Source organism: Lachancea thermotolerans (assembly GCF_000142805.1).
Source record: "Lachancea thermotolerans CBS 6340 chromosome C complete sequence".
Lineage (NCBI taxonomy): Eukaryota > Fungi > Ascomycota > Saccharomycetes > Saccharomycetales > Saccharomycetaceae > Lachancea > Lachancea thermotolerans.
In genome coordinates, this window is record NC_013079.1 from 334027 (window position 1) to 356769 (window position 22743).

Consider the following 22743-nt stretch of genomic DNA (forward strand, 5'->3'; position numbering starts at 1 on the left):
TATAATCTTTCGATCCACAATTTTTTGAATCCCTCAAGTCTGATAGCCTGCAACAAAGTGAACATCACGATGTTGTCGTCCGGGTTCAAAGACGTTACTTGAGCTTGAGCCACCCAAAAATCAAAATTACGTCTCCTCTTTAACAGCGCATGTATAATACGATAATCGTGGTACGCTACTTATCTCGAAGATCTGGAACACTAGCCCTTAGTGTGTTTTACAATGAAACAGACAAGCTCAGATACCAGGAAAGCGGCGGGACCTATGTGGCAGGCTAAAAACGCGCTTCTTTGGGGCGTTTCATGCCTCTTCTGGGCAAGAAGAAGCGGGTTGCCCTTGAACCAACTTCGCCTTAAAGGGCAATTTATCGACAGGTCCTTTACATTACTATACAGTTGAATTAATTCTTATCCATCATCAAATCCATTCTATGTCCAGTAGTTGCGAAATACTTGTTGGCATGCAATAACTGCTCAAGACCTCTTCTTTTCTCTTTCCCTCTCTGCAATTTGAATCAAGTCGTCATCACTTGGTTCATAGATGTGCCACAAGGTGTAGTGAGGTAAACCAGCTACTCTATAACCCATCTTTTTGGCCATCTTCCCGAAGGCCTCCGTCTCTGCATGATTTTCGAACGTGAAAGCAGGAAAATGCACTCCGTTTCTGAATAGCTTTGCTTTGGCCAAAATAGAAACCCCCCCGACACCATCTAGTTCTATGATATCTTTGGGATTGCTGTCAGGATCCCTCAAGTATGCTAAGTGAACTCTCCATGTCGGATATTCTGCATAGCCCTCGACAATTACGTCATCCTCATCCAGAGTTTGAGCCAGCTGAAGCGCTGGGTCCGACTCTATCCATGAGTTGAGATCATATGGCTGCTCGCCCTGCAAAAACTCTGGCAGGGGACGCCAGACATTTGGGACAGCAACATCAAAATCTGTTGACATGAGGTCCTGGATAACCGATCCCGGGCATAACTCTACATCAGCGTCTCTCCAATATACCCAGGAGTGATATGGCTTCAAAGCATTAGCAGTAAGCCAGTTCCGCGCGCGCCCCATTAGCTTTCTTCTTATCCCTTGGACTTTCACAGCGTGTCTGTCAGAGAATCCCTGGCCGATAATTTGACCAAAGTCTTTTTGGAATATTTGAACAGATCTAAAGGGCTTGTCGTAGCCCTTGTGGAATGGTGGGCTATAAGCGTCTTTGACCATTTTCAGGTAGCTGGGCCTCATGTACTTGAGGAACAGGTCATGAGTTCCTTTTTCTTTAATAAGCTCTTCGTCACTACTATGAGCAGCAAACACGTCTGAGAGGGTACCGCTCTGAAGCTCTTTGCAATATTCCAAAAGAGCTTCTAAGGTTTTATCATCCTCCGAACAGTCGCTGACCAAGAAGGCCAGGTCAATGAGCTCGTGAGGGTAGGTCAAGTTCATTAGGTTTTTGAACATAAGTGGGAGAACTTGCTCGGCGTTCCTGAGGGGAACTAGAAGAAGGACATGCTCTCTATTCACCTCCCCCTGGGCAGAGCCCTCAAAGTCCCTCAGGTCGTAGTGCTCAACGGTCGAATCAAGAAGTGATTTAACCTCCTCTTCATACCGCTCCTTGTCGCTGGAGTCCAAAATTTCTTGGCCACCTTTGCTGATCAGGTAATGCTCGGCGCCGTTGTCGAATTTTCTCAGCATCTCAGAGTCCGCATCACGCAGGTCGAAGTTGTAGTATTCGGGCTCCTCAAGCTGCACTTCGGCGCCCGGCAGAATGCCAGCGTCAGATCCGCTTCTTCTCAGCAGACAGTAGAGAACTAGAACGACAGCAATGAGCAATAGTTTCCTACTGTGAGTCTTCGCAGCCTGTTTCAATTCCTGCACACTCTGACGCAAGCTTGTTTTCTTCTTCGGAGACAACCTCTGCTTCTCCTTGGAGCTGGTTCGTCATTGTTAGCATTTGTTTATTCAGCCGTTGGTCTCTAGTCAGCACGTATTCTCATGAAAACGCACAAAAGAGTGTTATTTCAACATACATTGGTAGCTCCAGCTTGCTCTTCTTCTTTTTTCCAAACAGTATCGCCATCTCCACTGCAATCAGGCGTGCTCCACAAATGCAATGCTGGCCGGCGCTTTGAGTATCAAAACTTTATTCGCTGCGCCCAGCCTCTAAGTCAATTACTTCCGCGAGCTCCGGAATGCTGCTTGTGATTTGACTCGTACAATGTGCGGATAGCACATTGTTCGTAGAATAAGATATCCTGTTACATAAGCAATGAAAGTCACGTGTTTAAAGGTGCCTAGTCTCTCAGGCCCCATAGTCTTGAGTTACCGATGCGTGCGTTGTTTATTCATTCTATCACTAGTATGTAGTACAGAGGCTTGGGTCCTGGAACCGGAGGCCTAGTTAGGGCGGTATTTATTCACTGCTGCGTTGATGGCCGCGATATCCTTGGGGGATGTTCTGCAACAGCCACCGATGATTCTTGCGCCGCTGTCAATGTAGCTCTTTACAACTTGGTCCCAGGTCAGCGTGTGGTCTCCCTTGGGATTCCAGATCTTTTTGACGGTGTCGTAAACCTCACCGCTGTTGGGGTAAGCGATCAGAGGAAGTTCGGGAATTTCCTGGTGAAGCGACCGCAGAATTTCTGGAGAGTGGTTATAGCTCACGCAGTTGATCCCGAGTAATACAAAGTTGGGGTTAATCTTGTCGCCTAGGGATTTTATGAGCTCAGCAACTTCGTGCATGGTGGTGCCGTCCCTCAGAACGCCATGCTCGTGCACGGAAAGACCAATGTAGAATGGCTTTGGTAGAATGGTAGTGTCCCAAGACAGAATGGCCCTCAGCTCATGGATGTTGGGAATGGTCTCGAATCCGATGAGGTCCAAGTCGTCGTTAACAGTGAAGTTGTCGAGCTGCGGCTTGAAATACTGTAGATAGTCGATTTTCTCGGGTTCACTGCCGTAGTCGCCGGTGAACTCGGAACAGTTGTGGGCGCCCCAGGGTCCAATGCACCCCACCAGCCACTTGTCGTCGCCTATGCAAGAGCGTGAAAAAGACACGATCCTGCTCAGCAGGGCATCGTACTCCTCCAATGTGGTGATACTCGTGTTCTCAGACACGGACTTGAAGCTTGCTTGGTAAGTAACCGTCATCAACACGCGCGCGCCGGCCTTCAGGAAGTCCTCGTACATCTCCTTCACGATCTGGCGGTCTTTCGATGAGCTGTCATTCGCCGTCCAGAACGAGTCACTAATGAAGGGGATAGTAGACCATACTGGATTGGCCACCTTGATCCCTCTGTTCTCGAGCTCTGTTCCTTGGCCTCCGTCAAGAACCAGCACTTCCTCGGGATTGCTGGCTAGATATTCCTTTACACTTGGGCGTGGCATTTTCGTTGTTTCTGTCAGATATGAAATTTTTTCGAGCTTCTCCGCTGGTGACTTTTGATCTAGTTCAAATACCAAATTTCGTCGAAACGTTTAGTTCTCAAAGATTGTAATTAATCACGCCAAAGCTTCCTCGATCTCTCTGATTTTCAGGCGCGTTTCGTTTATAACTTGAAACCCTCAATAAATTTTATGCGCGATGACACACATTACCAGATTTTCGCAGTTTTTTTTTGTCAGATGCTTCGTGCCTTGCGCCGCTTCTCTGAGCCTTCGAAAGCTCGTCACCACGGAGACACCGTGCAAGGCCTACTAGCGAGACGATAAGGCAAACATTCGCCGTGACGCCTTTGAACACGCATCAGAAGTTTGTAGCGAGCCCTGTTTGCTCTGGCTTGAACCACTCTCTTCGCAAGACATCCCAGGCTTTTTTTGCAAGCGCAGAAGCTAGCTCTTCGCTCGACGAAACTGCCTCAATGTAAACCTTAAGCTTGGGCTCGGTTCCGGAGCCTCTAGCGGTAAACCGCACAGATTCCGAGAAGCCCTGCCTTCCTGTAGAAGACGTCGGCGTTAGGGTAGCTGTGATCATCTGGGACGATGGGTCAACAGGTAGTCGTGGTTCGCTATCCGGAGTGTTGGACTGGTAGCCCGTAGTTAAGTCAGTGTAGGACTCGACGCGGAACTCTTGTCCTATGTGTGTGGGCTGGAGACTGAAGCCACTCCGGATGCCACTGAAAACCTTGTCTGTAAGAGAGAGGTCAGGGACGATGTAATATCCATTGTATTCTTTGAATACCCCGTACTTCTGGTAGGCGCGCTGCAAAACGTCAAAAGGAGTCAGCGCCTGCGCCTTCCAACTCCAGAGCATCTGTAGAAATACCACAGCAGCGCTGATCCCGTCTTTGTCGTGCACGACGTCTGAGAACATGTATCCAATAGCTTCTTCATAAGCGAAAGGGACGAAGTAGCCGGCATTCTCGAGCTCTCGGGCTCTGTTGCCGAGCCACTTGAACCCGGTCAAGGTATCTTCGTAGTGGAAGCCTTCGACCTCAGCCATCTTTTTGATCATCTGTGAAGAAACTGTGGAGTTGATCATCGCTAGCGGGTTAGTGCCCTTGAACTTGTCACTTTCCAGCCTGTACGTCTCCCACTTGTACTGGGCAAACAAGAACCCAATTTCGTTACCAGTCAATTGCCGCCACTGGCCATTGTGCTTCGCTGCAACTGAGAACCTATCTGCATCTGGATCATTGCCGAGCACGAATGTTATGTCGTGCTTTTCAGCAAGCTCGATGGCTTTATCAAGCGCACCTTTCTCTTCGGGGTTGGGGAAGCTGACAGTAGGGAAGTTGGGGTCAGGATATTTCTGTTCCTCAACGCACAGGTAGTCGCGGCCCTGCCCCAGCCTCCAGGCACTGCTTAGGATCTTCTCAAATATTTCGAATCCGACACCGTGCAGCGGGGTATAAACGAACCAGGGCGCTTTGGTGTGATTGACGTTTGTGATAACCAAGCTGCGGCGCACAGTATCCACGTACTGATCAACCAGTACTTTTTTCGCGTCAATGAGCATCTCAGATTGAACTGCTTCGGCCTTTACCGCGGCGCAGTCCCAAGCCCGGTCCCAAGGCTCTAGGTTCGCCAAAATCGACTGAGAAATACGCTGGTCATGGGGAGGGATAATTTGACAGCCGTTTGAGTAGTACACCTTGTACCCGTTGTCCATCTTAGGATTGTGGCTCGCAGTGATCATAATGCCGCCAGAAGCGCGCAAGTGATCTATTCCGAAGGGCACCATTGGGGTGTGGACTACGACGTCTTGCGACGCGTCTTCTGTGAACCCTAAGTCGTACACCTTGAACCCTAACTGTAAAAACGCCACGATGGTAACCTCCGCGAAGTCCTTAGAGTTGAACCTGTGGTCATGGCCAACAACAACTGACAGGTTGTCAGGGAAATTGCTTGCGATGTACTTTGCTAGGCCTTGGGAAGCTTGCAAAACCGTCAAAGTATTCATGCGATTAAACCCTGCCTCCATCCTAGACCTCAGGCCCGCTGTTCCAAACGTGATCCTGAAATTCAAGCGATTGCGAAGCTCCGTCCAGCTCTTATCCTCCACTAACTTGATGATCTGGTCTCTTGTTTGTTCGTTCTTATCATACTTCAACCAAGCTTCGACCCCAAGTTTCAAGTCCTCAGGAACTTCAGCGTTCGTCAAGCTCATCATGCCAAATATATGCTAGCCAACGATTAGTTTCGGTTCCGGATATATATACTTATATGTACAAGCTAGTACGGACTGACGTTTTTTTTCAAACTGTGGTGCTCCTCGGTGTTAAATGGAAGAGCTGTGAAGCCCCTGTTGTGGACTAAATGCATGTGAACTGAAAAAGTTGAAAGAGTACTTTTTGACTCGTATAAGTGATCTGGTGAAATATGCTAAAAAGGTGCCGCGGCGAGTCGGTGGAGATTTCGGGTTAATTTAAAGCAGCACTAGCCTTCAAGCTCGAGCAGCAGCTCTGCCTCCAGATCTTCATCGTCATTTTCGTTCGCTGGGTCGCGAGCGTTCAAATTACGCCGTTTGGGAGGCGTCTCCGCTTCAGCCGGCTCGAAGGATCTTTTAGTTGCCTGATGCTGAGCGTCCAGCTCAGCATTCTCAGGCTCGCCACCGTTGTGCTCTGAAGCGCTGTCGGACGAAAGCCCAGTAGTATGGACATCGCGTGTCGACGACTCTGACGAGTCCGAGCTTGGAGACCGATATTCTTGCTGCTCATCTAGGTCTTCGCCGCCATCTTCGTTATCATCGTTCGCATCTTCGTCGTTCAAAAACTCATCCATCTCGTCGTCGTCGTTGTCGAGCCACAGGTCATTGCCGGTTAGAAGATTGAGTTCTTGGGTGGCCTCCTGCTGGATGCTCTCGCTCAAGGCCTTCTCAGACTGCTTCTTCTTATCAAGTCTCTTTTTAAACTCCTCGAGCTCTTCGGGAGATACATCTTGCTCTGTGGTCAGCTCATAAGGCTTTTCGTTGACCCTGACCCACTTGACTAAACATTCAAAAATCCAGTCGGGGTGAATTACTTTGATGTTAGGATTATAAGTTTTCGCGAGGCGCGCCTTGAAGGTACCTGGTGTTTTGGTAATGACATGGGTAGTGGCTTCGTCGACGTCAACAGAGGTTGTTGCTCCGAACATGCTCGTCCATAACACAATGTCTGCTTGTCGTACGTTAGTCCCGAGAGGGATAAGCCCTGAAAACACAAAATGGCATCGTTTGAAAACCTGCGATTTCATTTGTGGCATGAGCGTTTTTATGTCAGGAGGCTGACCTTGTTCGGCAAGTTTGTCATAATAAGTTTTGTGTACGTTCAAAAGAATATTGGAGAGATGCGGAAGTTCATCGTCGTCGTCGGTCAGTAGCTTTTGGTTGTTCATGTGTTTTTGTAGCTCGGCCAGGGGCCTGTTCTGTTGCTGAACTTCTAAAGAAGCATTGTGCTCCAGTTTCTTGGTTAAATCCTCTTTGGAAATAGGCCGCTCTGGCTGGTTCTCCTCGTTGATTTTATTAAATTTCTCCTCTTGTTTCTTCACCTCCTGGTCTATCTTCTCTTGAAGCTTCTTTTCTGTGTCCATTATGTCCGTTAGAAGTTCTTCTTCCTCAGCCTTCTTTCTGTTTCTTCGACCCAAATGTAACATAGAGTTTTGCTGTCTTGGTAAAAAGTTGGAGTTAATGTCCCCGACACCCACGAAGAAGTTGTAAGGAACTACCTTGATTAAATTCTCGCACCAGCTCCATACATCGCCTCTATCATCGATGATTACCACCATCGACTGATCCATGGGGAAGAGCCTTTCGAGTGATTTGTGCGTTAGTGAGCCATTCTCGTCTCGCGACAATATGCGGTCGCCGAACAGTTCGCCTTTCGGGTCGATTATTTTGGCGATTTCCAGTGCGTATGCTCGGGTAGCCATTGTATAGATATGGAGTTCAAAATGAGGAGCGATTTTATCAAAAAACTCTTGAAGGCCCGGCCTTAGTTTAACGTAGTACTGGCACTTCCTTGGGGGCGGTCTTGGACCCATGTAGAAAGGCGGAAGTATCGGGTCCTCGTCCAGCGAAAACGTTTTGACATTTTTTAACGCGTCGTAGTTGGGATTCGAAGGGTCGTTGGCCCACTCATGGATAGTTGGGTCCACACCACAGTGAATCACGGTCTGATCTAAGTCCACAACCAATACCAGTTTCTTGTGTTCGCGTAAATGCTTCTGAGCAGTCTTCTCGATAGTCGCAGCCTGTCGCTCTGAAACTTTGATATTGGTGTTGTTGTGTGCTACTGTTAGCTTGCTATTAGAAATACCATTATCAGATACGTTTTGGTCATCTTCTTCAACAGTCTTGCCGCACACAACACAGAGACCGCCATATGTAACCTCGTGCGAACAGAGCTGGTTCACCTCCGCAATAACGTTCGCATCGTTAACGAACTCGTCGCCTAAGCCTATGTTGAGCGAAACTAGAGTGCCTTCAACTGGCGAGTCAAATGTCCCTATCAAGTCAACCCTTCGCTTCTTTTTCGGTGCTTCTTCATTAGGTGCCGTTATAATATCTTGCAGCTCCCAATATTTGTAAACAAATAGTCGCTGGCCTTTCTTAACTGAGTCCCCGGTGGAAACGCAAAGTTTCGCTATCGTAACCGGGAAGGGCAAGTTCGAAGGCAATCTTATTGGCGTCGTCATGTCCCCTAACTTACTTATGTTTGACTGTTGAACCCTTTGAATTGTTATTCCAAGAAAATTTTTCTTACAATGATGCTAAATAACTATTGATGATTGTTAGTACGCGTTCGAAAGAAGGGAAGTTCGAGACGGGGCTTGAAGGGTGAGGCATGGCGGAACTTTTGGTTACCAGAAGCTTCGCATCCTGCTCTGATCTGTGTGGAGCATTAACCTTTGAGCGTCTCTAAGCATCTGTTTGCTGCTGTGACCCGAAAAAAGCACAGTTCGGCGCTGTGAGACGCTCTTCCTCTAGATTCTAATTAGTCCGAGGCTCCTGAGGCTCAGCGGAGGCGTCGTTGACGTTCACACTGGCCTCAGGGGCTTTTTGCCGTTGTTGCTCCCCATTATCGGGAACTTGGGGTGCGGATGTACTAGGGGTTCCCTCGTGGATTTCTCTGTTATCACTCGAAGGCAGCGCGGGCGGTGTGCTAGTGAAATCATGGAGAGCGCTTGAGGGTCCTCCAGGTGAAAGTCGAGGATTCCCAGCGGTTTGAAAAGAATACTCATTACTTGTGTCGTCTTTGTTCTTTTCTGAATCAAACTCCATATCAGCTTCTCTTGTAAGGTCCTGAGATTCTGCCTCATCTAGCACAGAACGCCCTGGGATATCTGCTGACATAGTATTTGCCCGGTCGCTAATCTCTGGAGTAGCGCTGGGCGCTGTATTACCTGATTTGTTGGTACCCTCTTGCTGCGGTGGCTCCTTCTCGTCTTCAGTGTCACTGCTTCCTAATCCACCGAAAAAGGGATCTTCATTGAGGTTGTCAAGGTCTAGCACATCGTAATCTTTAGAGTTCTTGAGCCTCTCTTCCCTCTCTTGCCTTATCTGCTCTTCTCTGAGGCGCCTGTTTTCTTCTGCCAGTTCAACCTCGCGTTTGCGCTGCTCCCGTAGAAGCGGCGCACTTTTCAATAAGCCAATGTAACTGCGATGCAGAAGTGTTCGTACCTCTTTTTCAACCTGTTTGCAGTTCCTCTTTTTTGCGAATGGAGATAGCAGGTGTGCTGCCTTAATGAATGCACCCTTTTGTAAAAGCAGCTGGTGCCTCTCATACTCTTCGACTTTCCGCCTTGCAATCTCGACGCGATTTCTTGCATATTCCTCCACGTTGTAGTTCTGCTGAGGGAGAGTACGCAAGAGGTCACTAGCTCCGTTGATTGCTGCAATCTTCGTTTTCTTCGCGGGCCCGAATATCAGTTGTGTGTCTTGTTGGCTTTCCTTAAATATTTCGTCGCTGTCAGCACCCTCTGAGGGCGATTCTTCGTGACTTAACTTGGATAAATGGATAAGTGCCTTTTCTGAAAGATCGGCTTCCTCTGCCAATTTGCGTTTCATCAGCCTCTCGTCAGTGATAGGTCTATTAAATTGAGACGTGAATCTATACGTGTGGTCTGGGGGAAACTCGGGAAGCCATCTCGGCACATACTTGGTATTCTTGGGTGTGGGCGGTACTAGCGTAAGAATTTCTTTATCCTGAATGAAGAACTCTAGGTGCTTTGATTCCAAAAGCTCTTTTTCGGATAGAGGCGTTTTTTCCTTTGCCTCTACCACTTCGCTTTCCTCCCGTACCTTGCGGACGCGTTCTAGGTTGTGGGACCGCACGTACTGGGACCTCTCGAGCTCTACCATAAGGTCAGCGCACGTCAAATTGTAGCCATCTATTATCAGAAGAAGGTCTTTCTTCGATATGCAATGCCTTCTCTGTATATTTACCATTTTGTGAAGGTCCACTAGCATGTTAGAGAGCATTTGTTCCACTAAAATGATCAGATTCTCGAATGCAAATTGTGAGATAGACACGTTGCTGTTTACTGCTTTCAGCTGGATGGCCACAGCCTTTTCCAGCAGTTTTCTCAAAGGGTCATCCAGAGCCGTCCTTGGTATCTCCTCTAAGTTCGGCAGATGTCTCAGCTGAACTCCTTTGAGCTCAGAAGAGGAACTGCTTGGAGAGTCCGGTGCAGACTTTGTCATCCGTGGTCAAACGAAGATAGCCCAAGTGAAGCTTACTGCTGACGCCTAATTTCAAACTATGCAATTTGGTAGCGTTGGTTCTGTAAGTTATTAGTTATGAAATATGATTGGATGTCACTATGTACTAAAAGAAGTCGACATCAGCCATTAAATGATACTTATTTACATCGGGGACTCCATGGGTCTGCGCAATGGGTCGGCCGTATGTAGTTTAAACGTCACCATTCAGTAGCGCATCCAAGGCCCCTTGCACGGAGCCGCCACTTCGTCTCAGGGCGGCTACGTTTCTGTCAAACTCAAAAAAGCCCATATCGTTCAGCTGTCTGAGCTGATGCTCGTAGCGCTCCTCAGGAGGTCTTGTATCTTGTGGCTGCTGGTTTGCCGCGCCGGCGCCTCCGAGTATAGATGAGAGAACCATAGGGTCTAGGGCAGGAGGGGTGCCCGCACTGCCGCCTCCTAGCATAGACAAGAAGGGATTGGCTGCAGGTGAAGCGCCGGAGGCTCCTGCTTGGCCACCGAGAAGAGATGCGAATGGGTTGGCGGTACCAGCGCTGGGTGCAGCGCTGGGGTTGGCGGCAGGCTGGCTGGGCGCGTCAGCCTCCGCGGGAGTGCCCGGTGCAGGGAATGAGGAGCCGCCGCCGGCAGCGGAGTCGCCACCCAGCATGCTCGAAAACTGCATGCTCTGTCTGATCATGTCAGGATTGGTCATCATTTGGCGGAAAAAGGGACTCTGAAGAAGGGTGCGTGCTTGTGGGCCCATGCTTTGCAGCTGTGGGCTCTGCTGAATCAGAAAGTCGATCATCTGAGGGTTGCTTAACATTTCATTCATCTGCGACTGCATCACAGGGTTCTCAAGCATCCTGAGCACGTCGTCCGAGTTTGGGGCGCTGGTCATGCCGCCGTCAGGGCCGAACGAGTCTGCGGAGGGCAGGTTCAGGAAGCCTGCGTAGCGTGCGCTGGTGAGGTCTGATAGCGGGTTGAAGCCATTGCCCTGTCCCGTGGAGAGGTTGGCAGGAGCGCTCTGCTGGGGCTGCGCCGCGGGGGTGCTTGTCGCGCCAGTCGCGGTGGCGTCCCCTGAGGCGGCAGCCGTGGCGCCGGGGGACGTAGCCTTCTTGGAACCGCCCGACTTGACCAAGTGTACCGAGTGGTCGTCTAGGATCTTGTAGGACTCGACGGTTTGGTCGTCCTTGAGAATCTTGCCCGAGTAGATGAGGCGCTGGTTCTCGGGCGCGATTTCAGACTGCGCCGCGATGGCGCTCTTGAACTGCGCGATTGTGCTGCTGGGGTCGATGGCGACATCCCACTTGTTCTGGCCCGACTTTATGTGTACGGTGATGCTCATTTTGAAATTGTCCGAGCGGTGCTGCGGGCGTATGTTGCTGAGGGCGCGAGCTAGCTGGGATCACGTCGATAGAAGTACACGCCACGCCTTGTGTTGGACGTCCGTGCAACATGAGGGTCTTTATCACGTGCACCATAGGCACGTGATATCTGTTTGTTCCTTTGCGCACACATGGCACGTGGTTCTGTAATGTCTATGTCACATGATATTCTGCTCTTGATATGCGATTCATGTCACGTGCTCTAATGTCACGTGCTCCGGCCCTAACTGCCTGTGACTTGAACACATAATTTTGGTCTCGTGGGAGTCATCTGTGTCGTATCGTGTGATTCTACTTTGCGCTCCTCGCCCTTCTTGCATATGCCCATCGCACCAGTGTGTCTGGCGCCGCGAGTGGCCCTCTGCGGCACGTCCTCTAGGCCTGAGAGCTGCGCGTCCACAGCCCACGGCCCTGTACGCTGTCACGCCACCTCGAATGCCCCGCATTCGCCGATGGCGCGCAGCAGCGCATCTTGAAAGTCTGTGCAGCGCCTCGCAGCATGCAATTCGCGAAATGCAAATCCCGGACTCTCTTGTTCCAAACAATCGTAGATAAGCGTGCGCGAATCCTTCTGATCCCACGTGACCAGATGCCTTACTCTGTTTGTTTTTTTTTTGAGTATCGGCCTGCGTGCTTTTTTGGCTTTTTTCACAGCTGTAATAGTAGCAGGGTTTTTTTTTTATATGTATAGCGCTGGAGGGACATGGGCATCGGACTAGCTGGGGCGCCTCCAGTAAGCATAGGAAGCGTAGAAGAGCACAGGCTCCGCCGAAGTTGAAAGAAGCCCAATACACGCGATTACGCCGGAAGAGCCTTGTTTCGGTAGTAGAGGCTCTAGAACGCGACTGGAGACATTGTTCAAGTCCAGCGCTCGTCGCGTCAATTTAGATATCCGTTCAGACACCGCCTGCAGGCATGGCTAAAACGCTAGCACAGGGAAGGAAGCCGGGCTCTGGCAGGAAACCAGGCAAGGGAAAGACGCTCGCCCAGGGCAGGAAACCGGGGTCGGGCCGCAAGCCCGGAAGCAAGGGGCAAGTGACCAAGAAAAGCGCGGCCGCGAACGCGATGGCGCTCGCAGCAGAGCCTGTGGGGCCCGTGGAACTGTCGCTGTCCGAGTCACCGGGCGCGCCGCAGATCCAGAAGCTTAACCAGGTCAACCGCCTGCCTTCCGTGCACGACGACTTCACGCACGTGACTGGTGATCTACGGGCGCACTCTTCACGAATCCCGTCCATCGAGATGTTCCACGCAGGCCGCATGGCACACATGGGCGCGACGCCGCCGGCGAGCTCACCACCACCTCCGCCACTCCCATTACAGCTGCAGCCGTCGATGTCGTCGTTTCTGCCGCTGCAACCGTGGGCCGCGTCCGCGGCGCCGTCGTCGCTGTTGCCCGGGTTCCCGGCGTTCATGCCTCCCACCCTTCCACAGCAGCAGCCTGCCACGCGACCTGGCGCAATGCAGGGCTCATCGCTGGATCCGATGCGTGCCACCAAGCTTTTCGCTACCGATCGCTTCCATGGCTCGCCGGACCCAGACTCCCTCTCCTCCTTTGCATCCAGCTCGCATTCCAGCCGCGAGTAAGTCTGCCTCGAGCAGCATCCCATAGCATGTATTGTATCTAGCATCAGCTCCCGGTAATTTAGTGTAACACAGTATCTCTTGCGCGCAAGCCACGAGGCCCGCGCGCGCGGTGCGTCTCACTTCCTTATATCGCGTCGCTGGCGCGCTGGCATCGCGCCAACATGAAAAAATATGATACCCATATACTCTGAGCAGAAGAACGGCCTTCGCATCGAACCTCCGAACACCTTCACACGCACATTGAAATGGACGCTTTCGAGGCGCGTCTGCAGTTTCTGCAGGTCATCAAAAACCTGCACAAAACCCTCAACGCGGCCAAGGACAACTCGCCGCTGTCGGGCGCCAGCCAACAGCAGAACGACCCGGTCCAGTTCTACCTTCGACACTACGAGCACCACTACGAGGACTTTCAGCAGTGCCTGCTGGATTCGGCACAGAAGATGGACTCTTTGGACAGGCTCAACGTACTGATATACTGGAGCCGCTTGGTGTCGATGTTGTGGCCTCGCTGCAGAAAGGAGCTTGACGGCGAGCAAAACACCGCGAGCAAAGTCGTGTACAACCATCTGCTGGGCCAGCTCGACCAGATATTCGCGCTGGTGCTTCCCGCAGAGGATTGGAAGTCTTTGACCAACCTGAAAGTTTGCGTGGACATCTTCGTGTTTCTGAACAGGCTCTGCCAGGTGCTCGAGTCTCCATCCGAGGAGCCTCTGCTGTTCTGTGGTGGCCAGGAACTGCTGCAAAGCCTGGGGACCTCGTACAGTTCTCCGCTACCAGAGGCCGCGGCCGAGCTGCCATGGTTTCGGCCCCAGGGCTTCCCAAAAGACTACAAGCAAGCGCTTTCTGATACCCTCACATTACTCATAGACCGCAGAAAACACGCGGCCTTCCTCCAGGAAGTCTACCGTGTCAATGGCGTATGTGCCATTCCTACAAGTACCACTAACAGCACCATACTGCATCGCATGGAAAGCGATCGCGAGCGACACAAAAAGTCCAAAGAGCACATGTGGTTTACTGAAAGAGACTTCATGCTCGATCCCCGCGAGTTCGACCTCCTTTGGGGGTCACTCGATGGGATGTCTAAGAATGACTTTGCTGACGTTCGGGACATTAATAACATCGCTCAAAATAGCTACATGTATAATTAATGAAGTTACGGCCGCTACTAGCGCTACAGTCGATCGACTCAGGTGCGAACAACGTGGGAAAAAGGGGCGCTGTCCCCCACCAACTGTCTCGTTTGCATACCTGGCCCAAAAACTTTTCCAATTTAAGCTCTACAAAAATAATTGAGCTCATCACACACATACATAATTTAAGATAGCAGTAGTGAAACGCACCATAAACCTTTCTGTATAGGCTGAACAAGTCTTTCGTTGAACCGGCGTGCTTCATTATTTAGCTTCAAAATAGGACCTCCACACAGCGCAACACAGATGCACAATGAAAGAAGGCCTCGATTCGAGCTGGGAAAGCAAGATCCATCTACTGGTAGAGGCAGATCTTCTTCCCCTTCGCTTTTCTTCAAAAGCTCTTCCTCATCCAACCTTTTGAGGCTTAGGAAGGCCCACTCGCCAAGTAAGGAACCCAGAAGCACGTCGTCGTCGCGTGCCACGCTCGACTCTCTCGTCTGCAACAAGGAACAAAACTCTGCCAGCTCTTCCTCGAGTAATATGATGGTAGATGTCCTTCCATCCTTCGAGCTCTACAACACCTTGCATAGGCACATCCCTCAAGGTAACGTGAATCCCGATCTGCACGATTACCCACCAACATACCAGGAGGTGCAATCTCGTGCACCCACTTTGACCCCAGATTCACATGAGACAACTACGGTCGCGAATGCTTCCTCGACATCTGTGGATAGTACCGCACATGGAGGTCGCAGCTCTATATCAGGAGATCAGCTTTTGAATCTCGAAGCTTTAAGCACTTTGCATGAGCCCATTCAGGATGATTTGGGTGACTCTGACAATATCTACATTGACAAACTCTACTCGCTCCCCAAGCTCACGACCCCAATCGAGATCAGCATCCGCGTAACAAAGGAACCTGCCGTGGCTGATAGGAAGGTGGATGATGAATCGATCTTGAAAGAGTATACTTCGGGGGACATTATTCATGGCTATGTTGTGATTGAGAATAGGTCAACTCAGCGTCAAAAGTTTGAAATGTTTTATGTGACATTAGAAGGACGCGCAACTTCTGTGGACAGAGAATGCGGTAAACGTACGGTTAAGAGGTTCTTGAGAATGGTTGATATCAGTGCTAGCTGGTCCTATTCTAACATCGACGTTTCAAACGGCGTGAGCTATGTTCCGGGCCGAAGAGATTTCGAGAACTGTGTCATTGGACTCAACAACAATAGGGTGCTGGAACCTCATGTTAGATACAAAAAGTATTTCATGTTCAAGCTCCCTACTCATTTGTTAGATGTCTCTTGTAAACATCAACAATTCTCACACTGCCTAGTCCCGCCTGCTTTTGGTATTGACGTCACCAAGGCTAGTGGAAAGTACTCGAGCATAAAGGTTAACCCCATGCTGGGATACGGCCATCTGGGGACCAAAGGTTCGCCCATTCTCACAAACGATTTATCGACTGAGGACGTGTCGATCAACTATACCATCGACACAAAAGTTGTGGGGAAAGACTCTAAAAGCAAGAAACTCAACATTTTGAAGGAACGCGAGTATAATCTTCGATTCATACCATTCGGGTTTTGCCGACCTTTCTCCGGAGAGAGGGCGCCACTCAACCAACTCCAAGACATGTCAAAACTCATTCAGGAGAGAATCGAAGCTTTGAAAAAGGTTTTCAAACGGCTAGACACAAATGAATGCATCACAAGCGAGGATCTTCATAATACAGACATAAGTGGAACAGCAGTTGATCCCACAGATGTTGACTCCGAAGATATAATGAGACGTAAGCTAGACCAGCTATACGTTAGCAACCGCGTCGATCCCGTTTGTTCCTCTTTTCCACTAAGAAGCTCTAAAATCAACAAAGACAAGGACAAAAAGGTGGAGGTAGAGTTCAAATACAACTACAAAGACAAGCAGAAATCTGCCAACAAACTAAAAAAGGGAATATTTGGCAGCTTTGGACCATCTACCCAATCACATTCTACACAACCAACATCTTCCAATAAATCAGGCATCATCATCATAACCTCAAAAATACCCAAAAGAGGTCTCCCCTACGTGGAGCCATCCCTACTCAAAAAGACAAATAAACTGGAGAGCAAGAGCGAACAGAATCAAGAAAATTGGTACAACCTTCAGGCTTCCCTGCCTGATAAAGAAAAGGAAATCTTATCCAGCTTCGACATAGGCCTAAGGTGCATCCAAGCCAACAACTGCAAATCCCACCTTCCCCCACAGATCCAAACAGTCACTACTGAACTCATTTGTATCACAGCAAAGTCAATAAACTCAATTCCAATTAAGCTAAATGCTGATTTGTTGTTGAAGAAAGAAAGGTTGGATGACATTCAAAAGGTGTTCAAGGCTTTCAAGGCCGAGATGGTTGAATTGAAGGCAAAGTTTGATGAAAATTTTGAGCAGCTGAACGAGCTATTCAGCAAGTCAAGAAGATCAAGTATTCATCAGGAGCTTAAATTTACTGACTTTTTGTCTGAACAGCTCATGACTAATATTGAGAGTATATGCACACTGCGTACTGACGTTAGATCTTTACACAACATATTCAAGAAGCAGTCACAAACTCTGGAGAACGACGACAAAATCAGCGACTCGGCGCCCAATAAAAGCGCGAGTACTGCCAGCATTTTATCGAACACATTTAGCGGTTCTTCGTCGAACAGTAGCGTTCACACTTCGACCGCCGAGAAACTCAAAAACCAACTGCTTCACGAGTGGGTGAAGACTGGTGATGGGGAATACGAAAGAACTGTCACCGTTAACCTCCATATGAACGATGATATCAAGGAAACATTGATTCCAACATTTGAAAGTTGCTTGATTTCAAGACTGTATTGCATACGGGTAAACATCAAATTTGAGGGTCAATTAGGGGTTGCGACCGTTGATGTACCTGTTCAGATTAGAATGTTAGAGCCATGAACCTCCGCACCTCAGTAGTTTGGCTTTTACATTACATATCGACAAAAATGCTTTTATAGAGATGTTGAAGATTCGCGCTCATTGGGACGGCACGTTTTTGCGTACCGAGACTGGTTCTACTGCGCTCGCAACTGGACGAGCTTTTTGCACAGAAGTTGCCCCTCTTTCGCCGTCATTTGGAGGACAGGTGTCAGCTACTTCGTTAGAGATCTTTTGAAGTAAGAAACGTCTGAAAAAAATAATCACGATGAGTATAAGTTAAAGATTCATTACAGCGATTTTTCTGTGAATTAACAAGCGAGGTGAGACAGAACCTGGCCAGACATGATTAAGAACAATGTCCTAACGATTAAATAGTTTTCGAAGACGAAATGTGAATCGAGAGTTGGATAAGCACCAGCTTCAATCCAACTAATCGCTGCGTACGTTGTACCACTGCCATTAGAATTTCATCGTACACCACAAATGATCACCTCGAGCTGTGGCCTAGAAAACTAATGGCTCTGGCACCGCTACTCATTTCACTCTACGTGTCAGTTTCGTATGTTGCTGCAATCCATTTGTGGTCCAAGAAGGTGACCGACTACAAAATACGGCGCGATGATCCTAAGGTGATTAAAACGAGAATGCGCCGCGTGGTTTTGGCGACTGTCGTGAATTTGGCACTTGTCCCATTTTTGAACTCGCAGTTCTCGACACGAGGCACATCTTTCAAAGAGGGCGTCTTGGAGTTGGGACTGATTCCTGGTGTGTACAGCGGAACTAATGTTGTGTTCGACTTCCACTCTTTTCTCGTGGACAGTGGGTGTGCATTCAAATTGGCCTGTATCTTGTATTGCGGGCCGCTCCTGGATAACGTTTTATACTACGTACTGGTTCCAGGCGTCTCCTTGAGGGAGGCCGTTCAAGACATCAAAAACGAGCTTTGCGATATTTGGGGCGTACGCAACTACGTTTTTGGACCCATTACAGAGGAATTGTTCTACACTTCCATGCTTGTGAACAGCTTTTTGCTCACATCTCGAGACGACGTGACATACAGTACTGTGTTACTATTGCCACCTTTGTTTTTTGGGCTAGCGCATCTTCACCATGGATGGGAAATGTACACTCTGGGGATATACTCGGTGACGCAAGTTGTGTCTACGGCGCTCCTTCAGATGACATACACTACTCTTTTTGGGATATTCACAAACTTTGTATACATCAGAACGGGTAGAAACTTCTGGTGCTGCTGTCTACTGCACTCGTTTGCTAACTACATGGGACTGCCAAAGATGTCTGAGCTACGCGACCAACTTGAGGCGCATCATCCCTCGCCAACAAGCGCGCTATTCTGCAAGCTTTGGAAGTGGAGCTACGTGGCGCTGTTGTTCATCGGAATCATAGGTTTCAAGAACAATTTGTGGGGCTTAACGGATAGTAAACATGCAATTGAGCTGTAGTTAAATTTGGGCCGGTAACCACTTCGGATGCTCTAACTGTCGCTACCTCATCGGTTGATCTACTGAACAGTTCCGTACAAAGGTATATAACAAAAATTAGCAGATGCATTTAGATCCCATGGTGACCAGTACAACAACTAGTTAAGAGTCTCGAGCGTGGGAACAGACGCGACGACCTGGCAACAACCAAACCTACCCTTTTTCACTCCTTAGCCGCCGCTCCTTTCGATTTCGAGATCCCAGCCGATATAGCATCAGAATTTTTGATTCAGGCCTTTCATAATATACGCACCATAGTGCTGGAGCTATAATGTCTGTTGTGAGCCAAAAGCAAGAGAATCAGGCGCTCAAAGTGGGCGATGTTCAAGGCAGGGGCAGTAACAAAGGGTCTGAACAGCCAGGACGCTCTGAAAAGCGCAAGTCAGAGGTACTAATCGCAGCACAATCATTGGATTCCGAGTTGCAACATGTGAAGAATTTGAAGAGAATATCTATTGGGTCGATGGATATGCTTATAGACCCTGAGATGGAATTTCGTGTGAGTCCTTCTCCCTCTCAACCTGCGCCAACCACAGATACCTCTCACGATCAGCAACTTTACAACAGCCACAGTGACCACGACTCCGATGACGACCTTTCTTACGTTAACGACAGCATAGATATAACAAGCACGGAATACCTTCAAGAAAGCGAAGGAACGGGGTTTGAGTCTTTGGGCTCGTCTTCGAACGACGCCGATTGCGGCAAACGAACCCTTAGCGGAGTGCGAAGGGGCGGTCTGTCTGGTAAAACTCGCATGAACAATAATTTATCGGCCAAGGACGAAGAGTCCGTTACTCATAATCTTCTTTGGGTCCCCGCAAATCAGCACCCGAACATCAAACCCGAGAACTATCTCGAACTGGTCCAAGATACACTGCATACTCTAAAGATAGAACCTGATAATGAAGGCTCTGTTGAAGGAGGAAACGATGAAAAAATTGTGCATGCTCCTGCAGCAGCCAGCGCCAACCTGCCTCCTTCTAACCAACTGCGCTCAGGCCTCAATTCGTTGGTGCGAAGACCGTCCGGGTTGCGCAAGTCATTTACAGAACTCGAGGACCTACTGCTTCAAGAAGCTCAGGATACAAGTGGAGGTGACGAAAATGCGGAGCTTCCTTCCGCAGATAAAATGCCTTCTGTGAGACCCCGGATCGGTTCGAGAAGTTCATCCCTGAAAGATATAACTGAGGAGCTCACTCGTATTTCAAACAGGGCAGGTTTCACAGACGGTGACGCTGTGTCGCTGGCTAGAACTCTAAGCATGGCCAGCTCTTACTATACCGACGAAGATGGCGAGTCTGTTGGCAGTCCTGAAAAGAAGCCGGAAAAAGAGTATGCTTCGAGTATGCTCACAAAGAATGGATTGGCTATTCCAGCACGATCTTCGCTGAGACGCAGTAAGTTCAACACCTACAGAATTAGAAATACAAGTGGTGGCAGCACGGCTCCATCTAACTTACGGTCGCCATCGGCTGAACATAATGAACTTGATCGGTCTCCCATTCGAGTCGACCAGAAAAACGCTCAACTACAGTCTCCAACGTCTGTAAATGACTTTAACGAAATATACGACCATTATCGTCAAAGCAGTTTTGATAGTTCTTTAGGTGCATACCCGCATGAACATCAAAACGCCCACACATCCAATTTTCACAGCATAGCTTCGAAACGTCCAAAGGACGACACATTACTTGATTCTGAGTCAAGCCTACACGATTTGCACAAAGGCAGCCTTAATAAGGCTCTCGACGATGAGCAACAAGCTAGTTTTAGAGGGCATGTTGAGGCAACCAATAATGATGAAAAAGACGATCACAAGCATGCCAGTTCTCAGGCTCCACGCAAAAAAAGCGGTTGGAGTTGGTTTGGTAAGAAAAGTAGTAAGGATCAAGAGAGCTCTCCTGAACACACACAAAGGGTTTCTAGTGACTTCTTAGGTGTTAGCAGCAGTGCTAAACCTACCAATGTTCCCACAGAAAAAATCAACCATTCACGTCATAGACACTATTCGATTGATGATACTGCGAACTCTTCCACAGAATCAACTACGAGCAACACAGTGTCATCTTCACAATCTCCTACGAAGAAGCAGAGAAAGGAGAAGAAGTTTATCCAGCTGTTCAAGCGCAATAGAACCACTTCCACGAACGGACGTGAAAAGGATGACGGTCCGAGTATATCCGAAAAATTACAGAGCAGCAATGCCGTGAAGGTCCTCAAAACTCGGACTTCGTCGACCAACCTGAGAAAGAACCGCCTGAGTCCTAAAAAGACAAGGCTTTCGGGTGACGGGAGACGTGAATCAGTTAAGGAAGACTTTGGATCTACCCAAGACTATAAAGTGGTTCGGGAAGAGAAAGAGCCTCTTGCCAAGCTACAACCCTCGGTATCTTTAACTCCAAAGTCAAGGCCTCCTCTAACTCAGGACAAACCCAAACAAAATAACGTAGGAGAAGATCTTAGATTGAACAATCAAGATAAACATAGAGCGGACTCGGTGCTGGACTCGGATTCCGAGCCCGAGCTTGAAGCTGACGAAGAGGCTGGGCCAAGGACGGACGCGATACATGAAGGAATCACGGAAAGCAATACACAAGCGGAGGCTGATACCGTCACTGCTTATGCGCCCGAGGAAACCGCTGCAGCAAGTGCAGATGATTCATTCACAAAGTCCCAGGAGCCCAATGCTCCAGAACTGCAGGCTCCGGCGGCAGGCGGTTACGTTTTACCTCCCAGAAAGCTCGCGTTTAGTGACGTGATAAAGCCAGAGCGTCCCAACGCGCCTATGAAGTTTAGTGACAGCTCATTCGGTTTCCCGCTACCGCCGCTGACAGTCTCCACTGTAGTTATGATTGACCACCGCTTACCGATCAATGTTGAGAGAGCAATCTACAGGCTCAGTCACTTGAAACTGGGCGATCCAAAGAGAGAACTGCGCCAACAAGTCATCTTAAGCAATTTCATGTATGCCTACCTGAATCTCGTGAACCACAGCCTCTATCTACAGCAACTTGATGAAGAAGGCCCCACAGGTGTGGACGCGGCTGGGATGGATGGTATGACAGCGTCTCTCTGAGAATATATATATGTATATATGTATACTGGACATATATCAACTCATAGCATTAACAGCATCTCAGCACGTGATCATCTCATCTGAGAGCTATAATTTTCTTCACTCGCTGCCGCGATGAGCTAAGGCATCCACACAAAGCGGAACGCCGAGGTAGCTCAAGATGTCGGACGAGCGCAATTACCGCATGTTGGTTTTGGTCGAGGATGTGTTGGAGCAAGCTGGAGAGAAAAACGAACAAGAAACGAAGGGCGAGGGCGCCCCAAAGGCCACTCACGAGTTCGTCGATGAGCTGATACTGCCCTTTGAAATTGACGACATGGACAAGCTGAACGAATGGTTTGACAAATTCGATGCAGACATTTGCATTCCCAATGAGGGCTTTATCAAATACGAGATCAGCAGTGACGGGCTCGTGGTGTTGTTGCTGGACAGGTCGAAAGAAGACGTGGTAGCGCAGGTGCGCAAGTTTGTAGAAGCCGAGTCAGGCGACGAGATAAACTAGAGGATATATAACGGGAAAGCAGCAGTGCATCATAACTTCATCAATAACGAGGATCGGTGCTATAAGGTTCGCTAACGAATGCGCCTATAAAAAAATGTTCACCAAAAAATTTCGACAACTGCAGGATTCGAACCTGCGCGGGCAGAGCCCAAAAGATTTCTAATCTTACGCCTTAACCACTCGGCCAAATTGCCTACTTGATAGTAACGGATGAGAAACACAGCTAACTACAGAATTTTCACTGTCATGAATTCATCTTTTATTAATCTTTATAGCCGTTCAGTTCCTAGCGTCTTTACGCGAGTGTTGCAAGGTAAAAATCAGTACGCATTTTGGCCCTAAGTTCTTTCTACGCACTCCACGCCCTCGTTCGTAGTTCCCCATTTTTTTTTGAATGGAATGTTTTTTTTATGTTAGTAGGATTAAACGTTACATTAAACAACGGGAAGTGCTTCTCGTGATGCGAGACGGCGAGAGACGGGCTTACCTCCCATTATCGGTTTGG

The 22743-nt window shown here is 48.9% G+C and overlaps 12 protein-coding genes and 1 non-coding gene across 13 annotated transcripts; 6 read left to right on the forward strand and 7 right to left on the reverse strand.

The window, feature by feature from the left end:
• Nucleotides 1-473: 473 nt before the first annotated feature.
• VAN1 (Van1p) lies at nt 474-1688 on the reverse strand (the record flags this gene model as incomplete). The annotated part of the gene is made up of 1 exon (XM_002552346.1): nt 474-1688. The coding sequence occupies one exon, from the start codon at nt 1686-1688 to the stop codon at nt 474-476; it is 1215 nt and encodes a 404-aa protein (XP_002552392.1).
• Nucleotides 1689-2390: 702 nt separating this feature from the next.
• SAM4 (S-adenosylmethionine-homocysteine S-methyltransferase SAM4) lies at nt 2391-3380 on the reverse strand (the record flags this gene model as incomplete). Its single annotated transcript, XM_002552347.1, has 1 exon — nt 2391-3380. One exon carries the CDS (start codon nt 3378-3380, stop codon nt 2391-2393), a length of 990 nt encoding a protein of 329 aa, XP_002552393.1.
• A 358-nt stretch (nt 3381-3738) lies between these two features.
• Nucleotides 3739-5604, reverse strand: PRM15 (phosphoribomutase PRM15; the record flags this gene model as incomplete). The annotated part of the gene is made up of 1 exon (XM_002552348.1): nt 3739-5604. One exon carries the CDS (start codon nt 5602-5604, stop codon nt 3739-3741), a length of 1866 nt encoding a protein of 621 aa, XP_002552394.1.
• Nucleotides 5605-5870: 266 nt separating this feature from the next.
• Nucleotides 5871-8108, reverse strand: FCP1 (protein serine/threonine phosphatase; the record flags this gene model as incomplete). The annotated part of the gene is made up of 1 exon (XM_002552349.1): nt 5871-8108. One exon carries the CDS (start codon nt 8106-8108, stop codon nt 5871-5873), a length of 2238 nt encoding a protein of 745 aa, XP_002552395.1.
• A 295-nt stretch (nt 8109-8403) lies between these two features.
• TAF8 (Taf8p) lies at nt 8404-10116 on the reverse strand (the record flags this gene model as incomplete). Its single annotated transcript, XM_002552350.1, has 1 exon — nt 8404-10116. The coding sequence occupies one exon, from the start codon at nt 10114-10116 to the stop codon at nt 8404-8406; it is 1713 nt and encodes a 570-aa protein (XP_002552396.1).
• Nucleotides 10117-10327: 211 nt separating this feature from the next.
• On the reverse strand, nt 10328-11458 carry DSK2 (ubiquitin domain-containing protein DSK2; the record flags this gene model as incomplete). Its single annotated transcript, XM_002552351.1, has 1 exon — nt 10328-11458. The coding sequence occupies one exon, from the start codon at nt 11456-11458 to the stop codon at nt 10328-10330; it is 1131 nt and encodes a 376-aa protein (XP_002552397.1).
• Nucleotides 11459-12413: 955 nt separating this feature from the next.
• On the forward strand, nt 12414-13082 carry DAT1 (Dat1p; the record flags this gene model as incomplete). The annotated part of the gene is made up of 1 exon (XM_002552352.1): nt 12414-13082. One exon carries the CDS (start codon nt 12414-12416, stop codon nt 13080-13082), a length of 669 nt encoding a protein of 222 aa, XP_002552398.1.
• A 245-nt stretch (nt 13083-13327) lies between these two features.
• CTK3 (Ctk3p) lies at nt 13328-14233 on the forward strand (the record flags this gene model as incomplete). Its single annotated transcript, XM_002552353.1, has 1 exon — nt 13328-14233. One exon carries the CDS (start codon nt 13328-13330, stop codon nt 14231-14233), a length of 906 nt encoding a protein of 301 aa, XP_002552399.1.
• A 288-nt stretch (nt 14234-14521) lies between these two features.
• Nucleotides 14522-17173, forward strand: BUL2 (ubiquitin-ubiquitin ligase BUL2; the record flags this gene model as incomplete). The annotated part of the gene is made up of 1 exon (XM_002552354.1): nt 14522-17173. The coding sequence occupies one exon, from the start codon at nt 14522-14524 to the stop codon at nt 17171-17173; it is 2652 nt and encodes an 883-aa protein (XP_002552400.1).
• Nucleotides 17174-17670: 497 nt separating this feature from the next.
• RCE1 (CAAX prenyl protease) lies at nt 17671-18618 on the forward strand (the record flags this gene model as incomplete). The annotated part of the gene is made up of 1 exon (XM_002552355.1): nt 17671-18618. One exon carries the CDS (start codon nt 17671-17673, stop codon nt 18616-18618), a length of 948 nt encoding a protein of 315 aa, XP_002552401.1.
• Nucleotides 18619-18928: 310 nt separating this feature from the next.
• On the forward strand, nt 18929-21736 carry KLTH0C04048g (KLTH0C04048p; the record flags this gene model as incomplete). Its single annotated transcript, XM_002552356.1, has 1 exon — nt 18929-21736. The coding sequence occupies one exon, from the start codon at nt 18929-18931 to the stop codon at nt 21734-21736; it is 2808 nt and encodes a 935-aa protein (XP_002552402.1).
• Nucleotides 21737-21896: 160 nt separating this feature from the next.
• KLTH0C04070g (uncharacterized protein) lies at nt 21897-22238 on the forward strand (the record flags this gene model as incomplete). Its single annotated transcript, XM_002552357.1, has 1 exon — nt 21897-22238. The coding sequence occupies one exon, from the start codon at nt 21897-21899 to the stop codon at nt 22236-22238; it is 342 nt and encodes a 113-aa protein (XP_002552403.1).
• A 112-nt stretch (nt 22239-22350) lies between these two features.
• On the reverse strand, nt 22351-22432 carry KLTH0C04092r. The gene has a single exon. It is a non-coding gene; the product is annotated as a tRNA-Ser (tRNA).
• Nucleotides 22433-22743: the final 311 nt, after the last annotated feature.